The sequence below is a fragment of the Contarinia nasturtii genome, unplaced genomic scaffold, assembly GCF_009176525.2.
Source record: "Contarinia nasturtii isolate CC-2019 unplaced genomic scaffold, AAFC_CNas_1.1 Cnas_scaffold_1371, whole genome shotgun sequence".
NCBI classification, from domain to species: domain Eukaryota; kingdom Metazoa; phylum Arthropoda; class Insecta; order Diptera; family Cecidomyiidae; genus Contarinia; species Contarinia nasturtii.
The window spans coordinates 525,393-543,215 of record NW_022198708.1 but is presented as its reverse complement, the minus strand read 5'-3'; the positions used below and the strand labels follow the sequence as shown (position 1 = coordinate 543,215).

The 17,823-nt window shown below is 32.5% G+C and overlaps 1 protein-coding gene across 2 annotated transcripts; it reads left to right on the top strand.

Moving 5' to 3' along the window:
• The first annotated feature begins 9,197 nt into the window (after positions 1-9,197).
• On the top strand, positions 9,198-14,064 carry LOC116345948. 2 transcript variants are annotated; one of them, XM_031775761.1, is made up of 2 exons: positions 9,198-9,832; positions 11,506-14,064. In XM_031775761.1, the coding sequence occupies exons 1-2, from the start codon at positions 9,759-9,761 to the stop codon at positions 13,445-13,447; spliced, it is 2,016 nt and encodes a 671-aa protein (XP_031631621.1). In that variant the 5' UTR covers positions 9,198-9,758; the 3' UTR covers positions 13,448-14,064. The 2 variants fall into 2 exon arrangements, with proteins under 2 accessions (XP_031631621.1, XP_031631622.1); XM_031775762.1 differs by lacking the exon at positions 9,198-9,832 and adding an exon at positions 11,254-11,407.
• Positions 14,065-17,823: the final 3,759 nt, after the last annotated feature.

The window sequence follows — 17,823 nt, the reverse complement described above, 5'->3', positions numbered from 1 at the left end:
TTGGCAGAGGGGCATGTGATTTGAAATCATATTAGTTCGAAAGGAGGCATTTATATGAAGGTTCAGCCAATTCTACGCACCAAAAGTCAAGGTTGAAAGTTATGCAAACGAGTGAATTGAAAAAGTGGGTAAAAACCCAATTGGGACTTAAGTTGGACTTAATTGGGACATTATTGGTACTTAGTTTTCTGCGAGAAAACTGATCTAGACAAAATTTCATTACGAATGAGTCATAAATAAACATAGAAAATTTGAATAGAAATTTGAGCTATATTCATATATGCACCAATCGTCATGAAATTTTGTCTGAATCATTTTTTTCGCAGAAAATTAAGTTTCTCAAAGTTTCACGACGGTCGGATTAAAAATAAAAATCTCGAATATGATAAATATTCAAATACATTCGTTATATAGAAAATTTTAATTTAGAATAAACTATTATATCATTTTTAGAATTTGCGACGTATAAAATTATTTTCTTGAAAAATTTGCTATAGAAAAAACTATTATATGTATTAAAAACTATTAAACGGATCCCAAACGGATCCCAAACGGATCCCAAACGGATCCGATCCGATCCCAAACGGGCTTACAAATTCAAATTATGACATTTTTGAGAGTCACAAATTAGTCACTAAAATTATGTAGAAGAAAGCCTTTTCAAATTTTCGATTAAAATCATTATTGTGCATTTTTAAATTTTTTGTTCATAATATGTCCAGATGTCGTATCGAAAATTGATGACTTTAGATATTTGTGAGTCACAAATTAATCACTAAAAATGTTCGACTTTCATCGGCTGAATTTTTTTCATGTGTGAGATACTAATTTTTCTGAGTATACAGAATGAAAACACCTACAAAAACTAAATATACGTGCAATTTATTTTAAGGTACCAAATATGGGTGGTGCCAACGACATGTGCCTATAATATGTTAGCTTCTAGTTTTGTTTACATTTCATTTGTTGGCCTATAACTTTGAGTTGAGAAATGTGGAATATTTTTGATTATATTAATTGTTCTTCGTTTTATTTTTTCATGTAACCGAGTAATGCGCTATATGATTCATATGAAAACGTCACACGAATCTCCCCCGAAAACGACATCTTTGGTCTTGCAGCAGAAGCTGTTTCTATGCTGAAAATTTCACTTCAGTTTAAAAAAATTAAAATATTATTCATGTAGAATTGTACAAATATTTGAAAACGTTGAAATGAGATTTACAGAAATATGCATTTGAAAATTGTTTTAAAAAATAAACACGGCACAGTCAATTTCAAAAAGGATCGAGTACTATCTGTCAAAATATTTCCCCCTATGCCAAGCGAAATTAATTCGATATACGGCGCTGATGTAAATGTCACTCTGTCATTTCACAATAATACTTTTTTGGCTTGACAATATATAAGCTCTTCATTTAAAATGCATTTTTTTTTTTTTTTTAATCCTTTAACTCCTAGTGGAACATAGAGCCTTGAGATAAGAATTCTTTATCTTTCTGGTTTCTGTTGATCAATTAATTCAGATAAATCGGTGATCAGCCGATTGTATCCTACATTTCTTATGATTTTGCCATATTCTATATGGCGTTGGATTTCTATTTTACGTGTCTGTGCTGAAATCCATACCTTTGTTGTACACAGACACGGTTGACACAGTATTTTACGACTACATACGATGTTCTAAACGGTCACCCATTTATCTCCTGACCAAAGCTTGTGCAGCTTAACTCAGTTGATCGAATAGTGCCGCAGTAGTCGTAGTAGCCACTGTGCCCACAAAATGCATACACATTCATAATTATTGAATCGTTGAAAAAAATATGTCATAAAATATTTTTCTAACATTTTTCATTAAAAAATTTATTAAAATTTTTTTTCTATAAAAAAATTAATTTGTTTATAAATGACAATAATTTCAACAAAAAATGTTTCATCGATTAAATAAGAATCCAATGTAAATAGTAATGACAATGCGACACCTACCGTAAAAATGCAAAAAGAAACTTAGTTGGTCTCCATTGTAGCATTTTGGTCCGTCATGACAGCATCTTCGTTTTACTTGACCAATCACAGAGAAGCAAAACGAAGATGCTGTTATGGCGGACCAAAATGTTACAATTCCAAATAAGTTTCCATTTCTATTTTAACGGTGGGTGTCGCATTGGTATTACTTTTTACATTAGATTCTTGTTCAATCTATGAAAAAAAAATGAACAAATAAATTTAAAATATAGAGAATTTTTATGATAAACGTAAGAAGAATATTTTATGATATGTTTCTTTTTTTTACTCGACCGTTCAAAAATTATGCATGTTGAATGAAGAGCTTATATATTGTCAAGCCAAAAAATGTATCATTGTGGAATGACATAGAGTGACATTTACATCAGCGCCGTATATCGGATTAATTTCGCTTAGCAAAGGGGGAAACGTCGTACTCGCTCCTTTCAATGAATAATATTGTTGACATATTTTCACGATGACAGCTATTTTTGCGGTACAAAATTGACCCGTTTGAATGATTTGTCAATATTGAACATACTCTACAGTCTACACACATGGGGGAACAGAGATGGCGTTTTCGTAGCATGTCGCAAAATATATGTTTAACGCAATATTCGGCTTTTTTCATGTATTAAAAGAAAACTATGAAGCAACGACTTATGTAAATATTCCTCTTTATAGTAGTTTTAAATACAGTGGTAATTAGAAATTACTTTCAATGCCTAAAGTTTACTTGGTAGGAAATGCCAAGGATTCGTCACCATTTACCTTTATAACACACAAGTTTGAAACATTGTACTTGTTCCATCGAAGTTTTGGAGGATTGCTTTTAGTAAACAAAAGTAACTTGAAATGGAACATTGGGTTGTGCTTTCTTAATCAGAAAGATCATTGTATTTGCCATCTGCACTGCATGAGTACTGGCGACAACCACAGTATCACTTAAATAGGATAACATTCGTCAATATCATGCATACTGCGCAAGTTCAAACGCATAAGAGATATATCCAGTACAATATAGTAAGAGGAATATTGGCGTTTGTGAAATGCGTGGTAAAAAGGCAGTACTTTTAAGATTGGAATGAGACTGGGGTCGCTTCCCAGCAAGGCGTTAGCATTCAATAGGTCCGCGTTAATTGGACAAGTAGCCGCCAAACGATTAACAGTAAAATAAACTCGTATAACTTACCCAATTTTTTTAACATGTAAATAATATTCGCATGTGCACTGAAAGCAAACCAGCTCCATCAAAACCATACAAATGAAAATATGGTACAATATGATTGAACTTTGTCATGTTTCATGTATGCTATGAGTTCAATGAGTTTGTATTTGGTAAAATCATTTATTTTTCATTTTTTCAGAACAAATTTATTTTTCTTAATTCGGACAATTTTCATATTTAATCAAATCTTGTTAAGAAATAAAATTGCAATCAGTATCACAAGGAACATCATTCCATTTGTGAGGATCATTGGTTTCACTCTAAATATTTATGTATTCCTAGCTTTTCTGAATGTTGTTAGATAACCAGACAATATATTTGGATTTTGTCATCGGGATATTTCAGCTCATCTGAATATAAAAGTGATTGTTATAGTTAGGGTAGTATTTTTATACCTATAACAATCACTGCTACTGTTTTCACTCCGTATCATTGCCTAACGTCATGCAGATTAGCTGAAATATCCAGATGAAAAAATCCAAATATATTGTCTGTAGCTGTACCGCTTGTCAAATAGCCTGATGTCCAAAATTCCTTTTTTTCGTGACCTTGAAAGAGACTAAAAACCGAATTCGCATTACCTTCATCTCTGAATTTTACACTTTTTAACAATACAAGATATTTACCTCAAATGTTGTTATGAGATGATATTTCTTGTTAATTTTATGCTTATTTAAGATAGATTATTTGAATGGGGTAGAATAAAAACTACTTCTCGAAAAATTACTATTTTAAAACGAAACCTAAAAAAAATTTCAATAAAAAGTGAATCAATTTTTTTTTGTCCAATTGAAGTGAATCAAGAAAATTTTGTTCAATAAAAGTGAACCAAAAAAAAAATTTCACTCGGTTTTTTCAGTGTAAAATACACTAAAATGAATTTTTTTTTTGGGTTCACTTTTATTGAACAATTTTTTTTTTGGTTCACTTTAATTGGACGAAAAAAAATTGATTCACTTTTCATTGAAAGTTTTTTTTAGGTTTCGTGTTTAAACATTTTTCGAGAAGTTGTTTTTATTCTACCCCATTCATTTGACCAACGTTTGACACTATAATGTATTAAAGACTGTACAGAAAATCAATTAATTTTTTTTTATAACTTCGCATATACTTATTGTAGTACGTAAACAGCAAAATACTTGAAACTATACTGTGCTTCATTTACAGTTTGGAATGAAACTGAGTGGATAATTGAAATCTCGTTAATATTTATTTCACCAAAACTCCTTTCAACCATAATTTTCGAATTTGATTCAGTTCGAAATTAAAACAATTTTTTTGCAATATCGAAATACATGTCATTTGCTCATGGTAAGGTTATACTTTGATAAAATGTTCTTGTGTAACTTGTTTTTGATTATCGAACTAGTTTTAGGTTAAAACTTTTAACTGCAATTAAAATTGAATAGGTAAAAATGCTGAAACAAGACAATAATATGTTCTCAGCAGGGGCCGAGGGATTCGATGACGTATGCGTTCAGTTAAAATAAATGAAAAACTAGCTCGCATTGTAAATAAATCTGATACATACACGAGAAGGAAAATAAAAGTCAAATGTATTTTCAATCTCGTTTAAGTTTCAGAATTGTTTTCAACGCAAGATAGTAAAAATAATAATAATAGAAAATAAAATAACTCTCAATTCTTTAACATCGCGATGGGCGAATCCCTCACCCCCAGGGGGGTCGGGGGTCATTACTTCTTCACCAATGATTTTTTTTACTCGAAACCTCGAAATTCGGAATCAGCATCCCAAATTATCCTAAAAAAGATATTTGTCTCGTGCCCACTCACCCCAAGTCTCCCAACAATTCAGAGCCCCCCATTAGGGTAAAATGATAAAAAGTCGATTTTTCACTTTTTGGGCGCGGAATTTCGCACTCAAATGTATGGCCAACTATAACTTATTTTATCCGAATATTTCATTTAGGCCATTGCCCATCCCCTCCCATCACTCCCAAGGGGGGTCCCCCTACAAAATTCAAGAAAATTTCGAAAAAAACCCGAAATTGGGTCCATACCCCATCTAACCCCAAAATTAATTACATATTCGCATTCCACGTAAAAAATTACCTATAGGCTCCATACATTGTCAATCTCTGTTGACCTATGTTTCACTCCATTTAACTTGAACCTTCGATTCGGGTCGAAAAGTGAAAATACCCCATTTCATTGTGACTTCACAATGGGATATTCACCCCTTCCCAAGTCAGTATAATACACTTTTCGAAGAGTGTACACGCTCTTCTCACACTCTTCGTATAGTTTTATTCGACTCCCTTCTCACACTCTTCTCACACTCTTCTCATTCCAGTGAAAGTAATGTTTGTATTTTGATATTTGAACGTTTTTGACGTTTATAGCATTCGTCAGTTGTGTCAAAATACAACAGAACAACAATTGCTGTTGCAACAGCAAATTCATTTTTTTTTGTATACGTTCATTTTTTTCAAAATGTCAAAAGTAAACAAAATCAAAAACTATCCATCAGTGGAAAAATTTATTATATGAGAAGAGTGTGAGAAGAGTGTGAGAATGGAGTCGAATAAAACTATACGAAGAGTGTGAGAAGAGTGTGTACACTCTTCGAAAAGTGTATTATACTGACTTGGGTTATGACTCAAATGGGCATACGGCTCTGAATTGTTGGGTTATAAAAAATTTCTCTCATCATTCTGAACAACTTTGTAGTACATTATTTTTTGATCAGATGAGGACATGGTTGGGTACTCCCCTGCCCCAAATTGGGAGCTTGGGCACCCCACATTTTCACAAATTTATTTTCTCAGTATATTCTAAACAGGGCAACCATGCCCAGTTCAATCGGTGAGTAACACTATGGGAGCATTACTGGTTAGCATTATTAAAAGTTGTATTTCGGAATCGTTATTCCACTGGAAACTAGGAATTGACGAAACGCTTCTTACGGGAAAGTACACATCCACGTTTTTTCGTCTTGGTCCAAGGAATCTGTGGTAAAAAGGTTTTCTTGCAAACAGTCTGTATTTCCATCGACCGTAAATACCTAATTATTTATTTATTTGGTTTTAACGTCTACTAATCATTAATATAAAAAAAGAGTTCGACGTTTGCAAGAAATGTGTGAATGAAGGTATATACAAATACATGCGTATTAACATGTGTCGTTTTTTGAATTGGCTTTTATCATGATTTTTGTAAAAATCAAAAAGTTTTATTGTTTACATTTAATTAATAATTTTCAGACTTCCCCAAACGTAAGCGAATGAACATGTTGATTTCAAACTCGACCACAATTTACAAATACAAAATTTGAATGATGAGATTTTTTTATAAAACTCTGTATGGGTGTGCGGATGAAAGGAAAAAAAAGTGAATTATTTTCTTTAAAAGAAACAACTTAATATACGTTTAATTATTACAATTGATTGTGAACGTTAGCGAAAAGAAGACCAACAATCAAAGATTTTACTTTGATGCACACACCACTGGGTGCAGCAAAGCATTGTAACTAGGACCCAGACTGGGTCACCTGGAGTGATTGCCAATGAGAAAAAAAATTATTTCGTGAGAAAGGTAACTAAAACAGAAATGTCTTCCAGAAATTAGAATTTGGTGTTTATTAAAGAGGTCACACTACTAGTGAATGTTCAATCTCGTTTAGAAAATAAATACTTTTTCGATAAAGAAAGCAATTTGGAAAAGTCAGACTTATCGATGTAAGTTCCTTTTTATTTATTATGATTTGCAGCTTGTAAAACAATGAAAAAAAATCATCTTTTTTGTTCGCCCGTTTTCACTATCTATATATGCTACTATACATATTGTGTGTTATGCTGCTTTAATAGACCGAAGATGCGTCGGCGGCAACGGCAATGACTGCTAATCTTCATCAGTAAACGCATTTAAATTTTACTTTAATATACGAAACAAACAATTGGATTAGGCTAGCGCGCAATTGTATTTGTAAAATATGCTTGTTATTCAAGAGTGAGTGAAAAAGAGGGAGATAGAGAAAAATCTTTCCAATGACCTTAACATTGCGGTTGTTCACGTTTGTGCGGTGAAAACGATTTATTTTTATGTCCATAAGTGCGTTTGGTTGTAGGTTCATCAACATTTCCATTTCAATTTGAAATTGTAAGGAAAACGCATATGAAATGCAAATTTTCTTTTCTTTTTATTGATACAATTACAAATGAAGTAAACAAACGATGCAATGTCGATTTTTTTTTTTAAATATCAAAACTAAACAATGAATATTTAAAAAAGTGGGAAATATCCATTTGATTAAACACAGAATATGGCTAATACATTTATATCCGTCTCTGATTTCATTTCATAAATCGATCAACGTGAACAGAGAACATCGTTTACCATTTAATGAAGAAACGCCGATTTTTTTTTTTAGAATAAAATCTATTTAAATTGAATGTTGACTATACGCTTTTGATAACTTCTTGAACCTGGAAACATTTCTTTTTTGATAACATCGTTTTAAAGTTGTTGGTGTTAAAGTCAATACATCACGTAGCGATCATCAATTTTACAATGGCATAAAGGCAAAGAGATATCTCTCAAATTTCGTGTGTTTTATCTCAAAATCCGACTTTTCATCATATGTATTGTTTATTTTTACTTTTATTTTTTCATTTTCGCATTTTTACCGAATAACCGCAAAACGTTATGGGGGGTTTGTCACAAACCGGGTGGTTCATTATGTTACAAGGAGTACATGATTTTATTTTTAATGAAGTGAAAGGTGCTTCTGGTCCTTATTCTTTTATATGTGGTAACACAGCCGCAACTCAACCACATAATTGTTTACGTACTAAGGTGTTAATACGACGGATGAAGAAGAAGAAGAACCATATTTCACTCAAACATTACCTATAAATAACACATGCGATTCACCACCACGTGAGTATCCCAAAGATTTTTGCGGGGGTGGCCAAAATCCAGAGGAGTCTGGGCAAAGTGTAAGAAGTTCACAAGTGATTTTTGATTGCATTCGAATCGAAAATTTATGACCGAGGTGGAGATTTTTCGTCAAAAGATCGAAAGAGTTTTTCAAAATTGTATTCTATGTTCTGAAAAATGGCTTTCAAAAATGTCGTTTTTGATGTGAATCAAATTGAACACATCGATTTGGACGAAATCAAAACGATTGATACGGTAAAAGTGTAACTCTTAAATTAAGAGTCTTAATAATAAAAGAAAACCGATTTATAAAGAAGATTGTTGTTTGCACACCCTGTGCACATTCAAGTACGTCTCTCAAGAGAATTACAAAGTAACTCAGTTAAGTTGATTTTTATAAAAATGCAAACGTAAAAACGAAAGAAGCGAAAGAAAAAAAAGCAGTCGATTTTTCTCTCAGTTTTATTATTTCTTTTGAAGAATGTTGACTGTAAATTGCATGTATTGTGTTTGGTTTGGTTTGCTATTGAATGAAACACGCATGCTCATCCGTTGTTGTTTTATCTACTAATTATCTGCAGTTGCAGCGTGCTATGCAGTTCATGGGTATTCAATATGCTATGAGCGCTCTGTTATGGGCTAAATTGAGTCGCACAAAATATGCGAAGCATTACGATTGTTGAATTGATTATTTCTCTAGAGTGCAACAAATTTTTTCAGCGGCGCAGCTGAAAAAAAAACTACTTGCACAAACACACATACACTGGAAATACCATTAGCAAATGCTGAACCATATAATCTATGAATCTGCTACAAAACAATTTCAATGCTCTGCAGATTCAGGTGTTTGTAACACCAACGCATATATATATATTCAACGAAGAAAAAAACAAATTGCAGATGCACATACATTTTCTTGGCGATGGATTTTCATTGTAGTAAAAGAAAAATCAAAAGAAACAACAACAAAGAGTTCGAGTGTTGGCGCCATTATATGCACACGATTAGATTTTTGTTTATAAAAGTGCAAGCACTTCATTTTTGGTGTACATTAGTTAATCATTCGCCGCGAACTAAACAACAATATCGTTAAGATTTTGAGCCATAAACAAGTTGTTCAATTTTTTTTTTGTATTGAACATCTGCTATCAAACAATATTTTTTCATTCTTTTGGAAGCAAAAAAAAACTAAAGAAAATTTCAAACGCTGTACCGAACATTGAACTCTGTGTTGACTTTGGAACATTTAATCATTTTATCTTGCTTGTGATTTGATCCGGTTTGATTGATTTGTATCTACATATAAGATATAGAAGTTTCAGCTGAATATTAACGCATTCACACAAATACTCAATAAAAGATAGTGTACTACATCGAATTTATACGATACAATTTTGTCAAAAAAAAAACTTTTAACAATTGTGACAGAGTGGTGATTTTTGATCGTGGGATACATTTATAAATTATTGTGTGCACGCTTAGTGTTTTTGATTTTGTTGTTGTCACTGGAATTTTGTCAATGTGAATGAACAAATTGATTAAAGATCATCGAGAGTGTTTTCACTCACTTTGAAATTGTTTGATTTAAATATCTTGGAAGCGACACAGGGACCATTATTCGGACATTATGTATGAGAAATATTTCAAATGTATATTTCTTCTTACCATATGCATTGGATGCAAAGCAAACAACGTTAGCAAGTAAGTTATGACAGAAAATCTCATTTTGTTTCTTCAATTTGATTAATTTGGATTGAAATTATATAGCGAAGTAGGATTTATAGAAATTTGTAATGTTTAATGCCCCAAAATCCACTTTGACTGACTTTATCGATCCAAATTTTAGTTCATTAAATACCAATATAGAATGAGATATCGCTAGTTAGTTTCGATTTGTTTGACTTATCGCTTAAGATGCGTTACAATTGTAATCATATTGTTTATATTAATTGAAAACGAAAGGCTGAAATATAAAAAAAATTCTCTGTGAATATGGTTTATTAATTGCAGCGAAACGCGAAACGATTTTGATTTGCAGCTAGAAAGAAATAAAATTCACAAAGCGAATGATTTTGATGTTGGACCAATTAAAAGCGTGCATCAGGCCGTTGATCACACTAATGACAATTCACTTTGCACAGAGATATGAGAGAATTCACGATTCACGCGAAAAGATAAAATGGAAAGTTTGATGTGATAATGAAAACAATGCTGAGTGTTGAAGAGCAGATGGATTCATTATTATTATGTCAGAACACAGTGGAATTAATAAAGTTTGAGTCTCAGTATGTTTTTTGACACACCCAAACACACACACACAAACACACACACACACACACATACATATATCGACCAAAGAGTGACTTATAAAAATACAACAACCTAACATACCTCTCTCTCTCTCTCTCTCTCTTCGCTCTTCTATTTATATTTCATTCATAAATTAAACAATTGAACAAAACGAGATAACGCTGTACATAAATGAATCTCGTACACATTTGTCAGAATGTTTTAAATTTTCATCTCAAGTTCATCGCAACACATCTTTTTCCATTTATGTCCAAATAAATCTCATCGAATTACCATAATTACGAAATCAATTTCAATCTTTATGATTTTGCCACGTTAAGCGAAAGGTGTAATCGGTGATATTCTATTTAATATTTAACTGTTCAGACATAGAGAGAGACGGCACATGTCTGTCGCTCTCTGTGTATCCAAAGTAAAAGTTTTGTATATTCGTTAATCAATAAAGAGATAGTCAAGCGGAAAACAAAATGAACATAAATGAATCACATAATTTTATTTAATGTTTTTATTGGCATTTTGTTTCCCATTCAAAAACTCATTTTACGTTTGTCTCTGCATATTTAAAAATGTAATCCGATTTACGAGGTGAGCATCGTGTTTTTTTTCTTCGTCTCATTTGAGTTGTTGTTCAATTTTTTATTTCTCATATCGTTATTTTGCTTTATAATTATTATGTGGTATTTAAAATGGTCAGCACTTCCAATATGTCGAGATAGTTGTGCTCTTTACCTCCCCTTTCTCTCTCGATTTTATGTACGGAAAAAAAGTCAAAGTCAGCAAACAATTATTACGAAAGCGAAAAAGTCACATTCTAAATGTGTTGCATGTATTCAACATCGACGACACCGAGAACCAATCGATTCAATTGCGGTACTTCATATATAGCTGGACAGAGAAATTCGAATACAGTCATGACTTAATTTAATTTTTTTTGTGTATGCCTTTCCAATCGAACCAATTGTATAGGTACATTTTCGACTCATTTATATAATATTGTTACATATTTCTCTCCTTTATGTTGTTAATACTTGTTTTTTTTTTTTTGTATTTTGTTTAAAATACAGACTGGATCATGCATCAAATTTTAAGCCACCACAATTGCTGCCACATGTGAAACAAGCATTCGAGCGTTCAGCCGAAGCATCGGTTGAACGAACTGATAAGAATGAGTCGCATTCTCATCATCAGCACTACTATATTGAACAACCATTGCAATCAACGCAGACGATTGCCAGCACCGGTACCAATGGAATTGTTCAAAAACATCGTAAAATTGCATACAAACCACGCATAGGCGAGATTTTAGTAAAAGATTCGGTTTTGTATAACAGAGAAACGCCTATAAGTAGTCAACAGGCGCATAAGATTGCAGCAACACGCCGTAATTATTGGCCATTGGTAGATAATACGGTGACATCGATAGCATCAAATGCGGCCGCCGGTGCGAATGCCGTGAAAAATTTACTCAAAGTTGGTTTTTTCCAAACATTTGACAATGTAAATGCAGCGGTTGAACATAAAAAACATAAAATCGCCAGCTATATAATTCAAGCGGCTCAAGAGCATAAAATTGCAATGCAACAGGCTAAAGAAGATGAAAAATATAAACAACAATTTAAATTGGCAGACGTAACACAATCGATACCATTGTCAAATCAAGTGCCGCATCCATTGTTGCCACTTGCAAAACCGCTACAACAATTGCTACCGTTGAAGCAAAAATTGGCACAAAATGTGGTACAACATTTGTCAAAGCATTTGAAAAAACCAATTAAAAAACCATTTATTTCACCACCATGGATCGTTTATAGTAAGACAAAGACATTGCCAACGACCACCGTTTCCGATGGATACATTCATACATTTGACAATAAATATATGCCACCAAATTTTGATGGTCCCAGAGAAAGAAATCCATATGCCGATATGGGTGTGACAAGTTACAAACACTTTGAAGACACCATTCTTAAAGAATTGGAAGAGAAAGAAGAGCGAAAAGTTGAAGCAACCATGCATACATTACTGGATGATCAATATGTTATCCATGATTCACTGGAGGGAACGAAACCGGGCAGCAGTCAAGAATGGCAACCGTTTAATGCACATGATAATGGTCTATTTACAACGTCAACGAAACCAGTTACCATCAATAGTTTTACACAAAGTACCTTTGATCGACCATTTAATGATGTTCGTCCAGTTTGTGAGCATCAAGACGATGTTTCCGTTCAACCAACACTCTTCGTTTTTCCAGCCAATGCTGAAACACATTTGAATGAATTGCAAGAGGCATCCAACGATAATACAGTGAAAGTAAAACTAACCGAATCAGATGCAATTCAAACGAATTCAACACGATCAAATAATTCAACAACAACCGAAAAACCAAATTATCCCGCTTATTTTATAAAGCAACAACAAGAATTACGGAAATTACAACAGAAATTGGTTGGCGCTTATCGCACAAAGAGTCAATATGGCAGCAAAACTACATCGGTACCGACGCGCGGTAGGCAAACTTCATATGGACGACGAACAACAACCACCACCACGACGACGATGGCAACCAATTCAATGACACCCACAACAACTGAAGCGCCTGTATACTTTTTCTCAATTAATGGCACCGATGATGGCTTCCGGCCAATGCTACCCGATCAAATCAACGCTATGAAAATTAAAAAACCAATTCGAATCAAATTGAACAATACATCAACATCGTCATCATCATCAAATCGTCCAAAATCTTGGATCCAGGCACAAGCAAGTCATGTACAACTTTCCGTCGTTGCTGCACCAAATGCAACAACAAAACGCGCCAAAGCAACAACGACGATCGGCTCAAGAAACGATATTAAATCATCATACACACGTAAAGCTCCGAAAAAACCAACCGTTACGACTGGCAACAAAAATAATTCAACAACGATAGCAAAATCAAATAAAAACACTTATCGTGGCTCTATAAAATTCGGTGATAGCTTGAACCAGTCACAAAATAGTTAAAGCGGTAATAATTTAACAATGAAAGAAAGAAAGAAGAAAAAGACGAAAGAAAATGAGAAAAATAAACAATATTTGCAATTAGTTTTATTTTAGAGTTCTTTGCACCATGTCTGAAACCACGTTTGCGTGCATTCAAAAACATAATACCTGAATAAAATTACAATAACGAACAAAAATCTCTCATGAAATGAAATCAGTCGTCCTCTGAGCGATTTTTCTCTGTTACTGAAATTATTTCAAAGAAACATACCGATGATAAAGATTCAATTGCTTGCTTTCATATATCGCTTTTTTCATTGTTTGTTTGTTTTTATTGTCGTTTTAAGAAAAATATTTTTAATTTGTATTTTAAGTTTGAACGTTTTTGTTTTTCGGCTACCTAAAAACTTGCAAACATTCTCTCACCAACTGGAAATGAAATAATGATGGACGAAATTCGATCGGGTTATTTTTTATTTGTATCTTTTTATCTTTTAAAAAAAGCAACAACAACATATTATTTATTTAATTTATATAAATGTGTCGCTCAATGTTTTGAGTCTGGTCAAAGACAAATGATAACACAACAACAAAAATTGTATAGATATTTGAATACAATAAAGTGTGAGAGATGCCTTTTAGACGGTCTTTATTTTCAAAGAACTAAATTATATGGCAACAATAATCGTCGACAATGGTGTAAGTATGTTTAAGCAGATGTCATAAAACTAGATTTAGTTTTTCGCTTGATTAGCCGAATCATAATGCAATAAAAAAAAGTGCTTTTATTGAGTGTGAATTATGAGTGCAATGCCGCTGGCAATCGCTACGGTCGCAAAGTTTTCAGTACAGATATAAATCTAAATACACAAAGCTCAGTTTGGTCGGTGAGTTTACTTAGTAATCGCTTTGATCTCTGAAAATGCATGTTTCACCTCTTTCTCCATTATTGTTTCTACCAATCAATGCACATGTTCATTTGTTTCCATTTTTTTTTCTTTTATGCACCACTCACCACTCATCGTCAAAATTAAATAAATTAAATTGCATAAAATGTGACCGCCATAGGTATATGTAATATAACTTTTCAATGCCTTTCGCCTCTATCTCGTCATTCCATCTCTTCACTTTCTCACTTCAGTTCATCGAATTTGTTTCATCTACGTAACGACTCGAGCCAATGATCATTTAAAATAAAGTGCACGTAGAATGGATTCATTTTTATAATGATGCAAGCAGCGAATTATTGTTTTTAATTAAACTCCAAAATTGATTCTTTTTCTTTTTATTCGGCACAACATTTTATGAGTAAATGACTTTTTATTCGAGACTGTTTTTTTGTATATTAATAATAATCGTGATATGACTGTTTCACTTTCAAACAAAACATTCCAAATATTTACGCATTTTCCCAATTTCTTGTAAATCAAACGATTTAATTGCCGAAAATCTCTCAGAAAATCTCATTTTCGTTTACTGTGGGAATTTGGTTGTCATCCGGAACTTGGAAGGTATACACCTGCTGCGTGTTATATTTGATTACGAAAGCCACTGGATGTGGGGCAGTAGACTTTCTTGCTATGTAAATTGAACAACATTTCAAATGAAACATGATTTACAGTAATTCAAAGGGAGCCCATCGTGGCATTACGTTGATGTCCAAATGTTGGATTTCAAATGAACACCCAAAAAACGATCCATTTCAATTGAATTGGAGTGAATCCATTCCTGACGTTATTTCATAAGATCGCATCGCAACGAAAAATCTATTTAAAATATATTAAATTTTTGTCTTTCGGCCGAAAAATAAACTCACGTAAAAGCAAACAATCACCCAAATTTGAATACTTTTTCCATTTTTGTCTTTCTATTTTATTTGTCTGTGATGCTTTTGATGTCATTCCGTGATCATTCAAACATTTATGCCAAAAAGAAACATTAGACGAAAACAGAGGAAATAATTTATGTAACGAATTTAATAAATACAAAGAGAAATGGATGATACACATGTTTTTTTTTTCTTCTTCAAATTGCTACCTTTAATAAGCGTCATTTTTGGAACCGTCCACTCATTAATGAAAAGAAGAAGAAGAAGCAAAAAAAATGTGCCGCACAAGAGTCACCTACAATGTTTATTGCACATGGTACGCCGCATAGTGTGCAGACTAGCTAAGGGGCTTAATTCAAAATTTCAACGACTGAATTCTATAATAATATCTAAACTAACTGATTTTTTCAGCAAACGAATGAATTCCAGTGGATTCTACGGCGATTTCATTCAAATATGTGAGATAGTGGTGAATAGCTTCTGCTGGTAATTACTGCAATATTTATATAAACCCGGTAATATGATGACTATTGTCCGTTCCTAAATCTACGACAACGCCATCTCTTGTTCCCCATCTGTTGCGAGTTTTTTAACCAACCAATATTGATTGGTTCAAATTAAATAGTTTAATATACATTCAAAAAGGGTTCAAGTCTAATCCCGACTATTTGAAAAATCCTCAGGTAAAATATTAAAACAAAACTTGAAACCATTTTTTTCGAATTCATTTTTTTAATTGTCGTCGATTTCATGGAGTAAAACATATAGAAACAATATATACAGACTATCATCACACTTTATAACAGAGGAACGAAACATACTGTGTATGAAAATACTTATACATGTGCGCATACAAATGATTTTAAAAATGGTTTCAATAATTTAAATGAGGATTTTTTCCAAAAAATGTAGGATTAAAATTAAATTCTTTTATTTTATTTTAAATTAAAGTGAAAATTTTGTCACAGAAATAGCTACTGGTGTGTAACCAAAGATGGCATTATATAACACACACATCACATATAAATATGTCAACGCAATTCCCGGTTAATTTATATTTTGTGTAACGAAATTGTAAATATTTTTTATATTTTTTTAATAAAAATTAATTTTATTTTCAATTTTGAGCGATTTTCTATCGAAAACAATCGGAAATATTGAAAAAATAATAAATTAAAAAATATTGCGGTTATCATAACCTCACTTTATTACTTTGACACATTTGATTCTATTCACACGAATTCACCGAACTCATCAATAACCACTCGATTCAAAAGTGTGAATTTACGTGAATTCCTGTGAATTTTTTGCCGTATTAAGCCCCTAGAGACTAGCACATTGCTTTTTCTTCAGTCTAATATGGCATCACGCTAATATAGATTGAAATCTATTCAAATGAACTCTGCTTGGCCATTTTCATCGTGTAACATAAATTGAAATACCGAGCCTAATTTCGAACTTAATAGGCCATTTGTTCACACAATTTTTATTACTTAAATTCATCACAATTCAAATGGGAACTCTTACAAATAATAATCAATTAGAATTAACATAAGGAGAATTAAGTGTTTTTACCATTCTTATTTCGCACGAAATATTTGCAAATTGCTTTACATAATCTATTGAAATTTAATTGGCCCGTTGAAAATGTCATACTTTACATTGCAAATTGAAAAGAAATAGACAATCATACACAGTACCAGCAAGTTCTTTGTTGCCAAAGTAATTTATCCCAAAAAAAGAAATGTCCAATTATGTATCGTTGTATATTGAAACAATTTCGCCATGGCAGTTGGAATGTGTTGAAAGGGTCAACGAAACATTTATGGTTTAGCGCTATTTTTTTTTGCTCTGATCAATCAAAATATATTTTTCATAACGACCGTATGTGAATGGAATCTTTTTTTTTGCTACCTTTCCTTCCGATCTAACATTTAGCCAATCATCAATATTCAGATTCGCTTTTCACAAATGAATTCCTCGCGCTAGCGCAGAGATAAAGTGAGAGTGAGAAAAAAATCTATTTCTGTGATAGTGCAGAAGAAAAAACTAATTTAAAATCAAAAATCGAGAATTCCTGATTATATTCCATTTAATATTTCGATGAGGTGGTGTTTTTTTTTGTTTGTTATCATCTCGCTTGAATTAAGCAGAAAAGAAAGTGAAATCGATGGATCTGTAGTGTTTGAGCATTTGATTTTTTCTTGTTGCTTTCATTGAATATCTTTGATGCAAGATACCTTCCTCTGTTTCAAACAACAATATTTAATGCGAACATTTTTTTTCAGCATGGATTTTTTGTTATTATTGTTCCGCCGTTCGTTTGGCTCTATTAAATTTGAATTTCAACTTAAATATATGCAATATTCATATAATAATGTTTAAGTTGAATTTTGTCACATTAAGAGCGTGTTGACGTTTAAAATATGCAAGCCCTGCGAAAGTTTAATCGATTCGACAGACAATTCGATGGTGCTTGATAACATCCGAGAGAAGGGAATAGTTTAATATCTTCTCTTTCTTCGTCGGTTTGTTGCTTGCGTTTTGTGTATCTTATTATAAAACAAAT

Coding starts and splice junctions, on each gene's coding strand:
- LOC116345948 (XM_031775761.1), top strand. CDS start 9,759: ATGTATGAGAAATATTTCAAATGTATATTTCTTCTTACCATATGCATT. Junction 9,833..11,505: donor AAAGCAAACAACGTTAGCAA/GTAAGTTATGAC, acceptor TTTAAAATACAG/ACTGGATCATGCATCAAATT.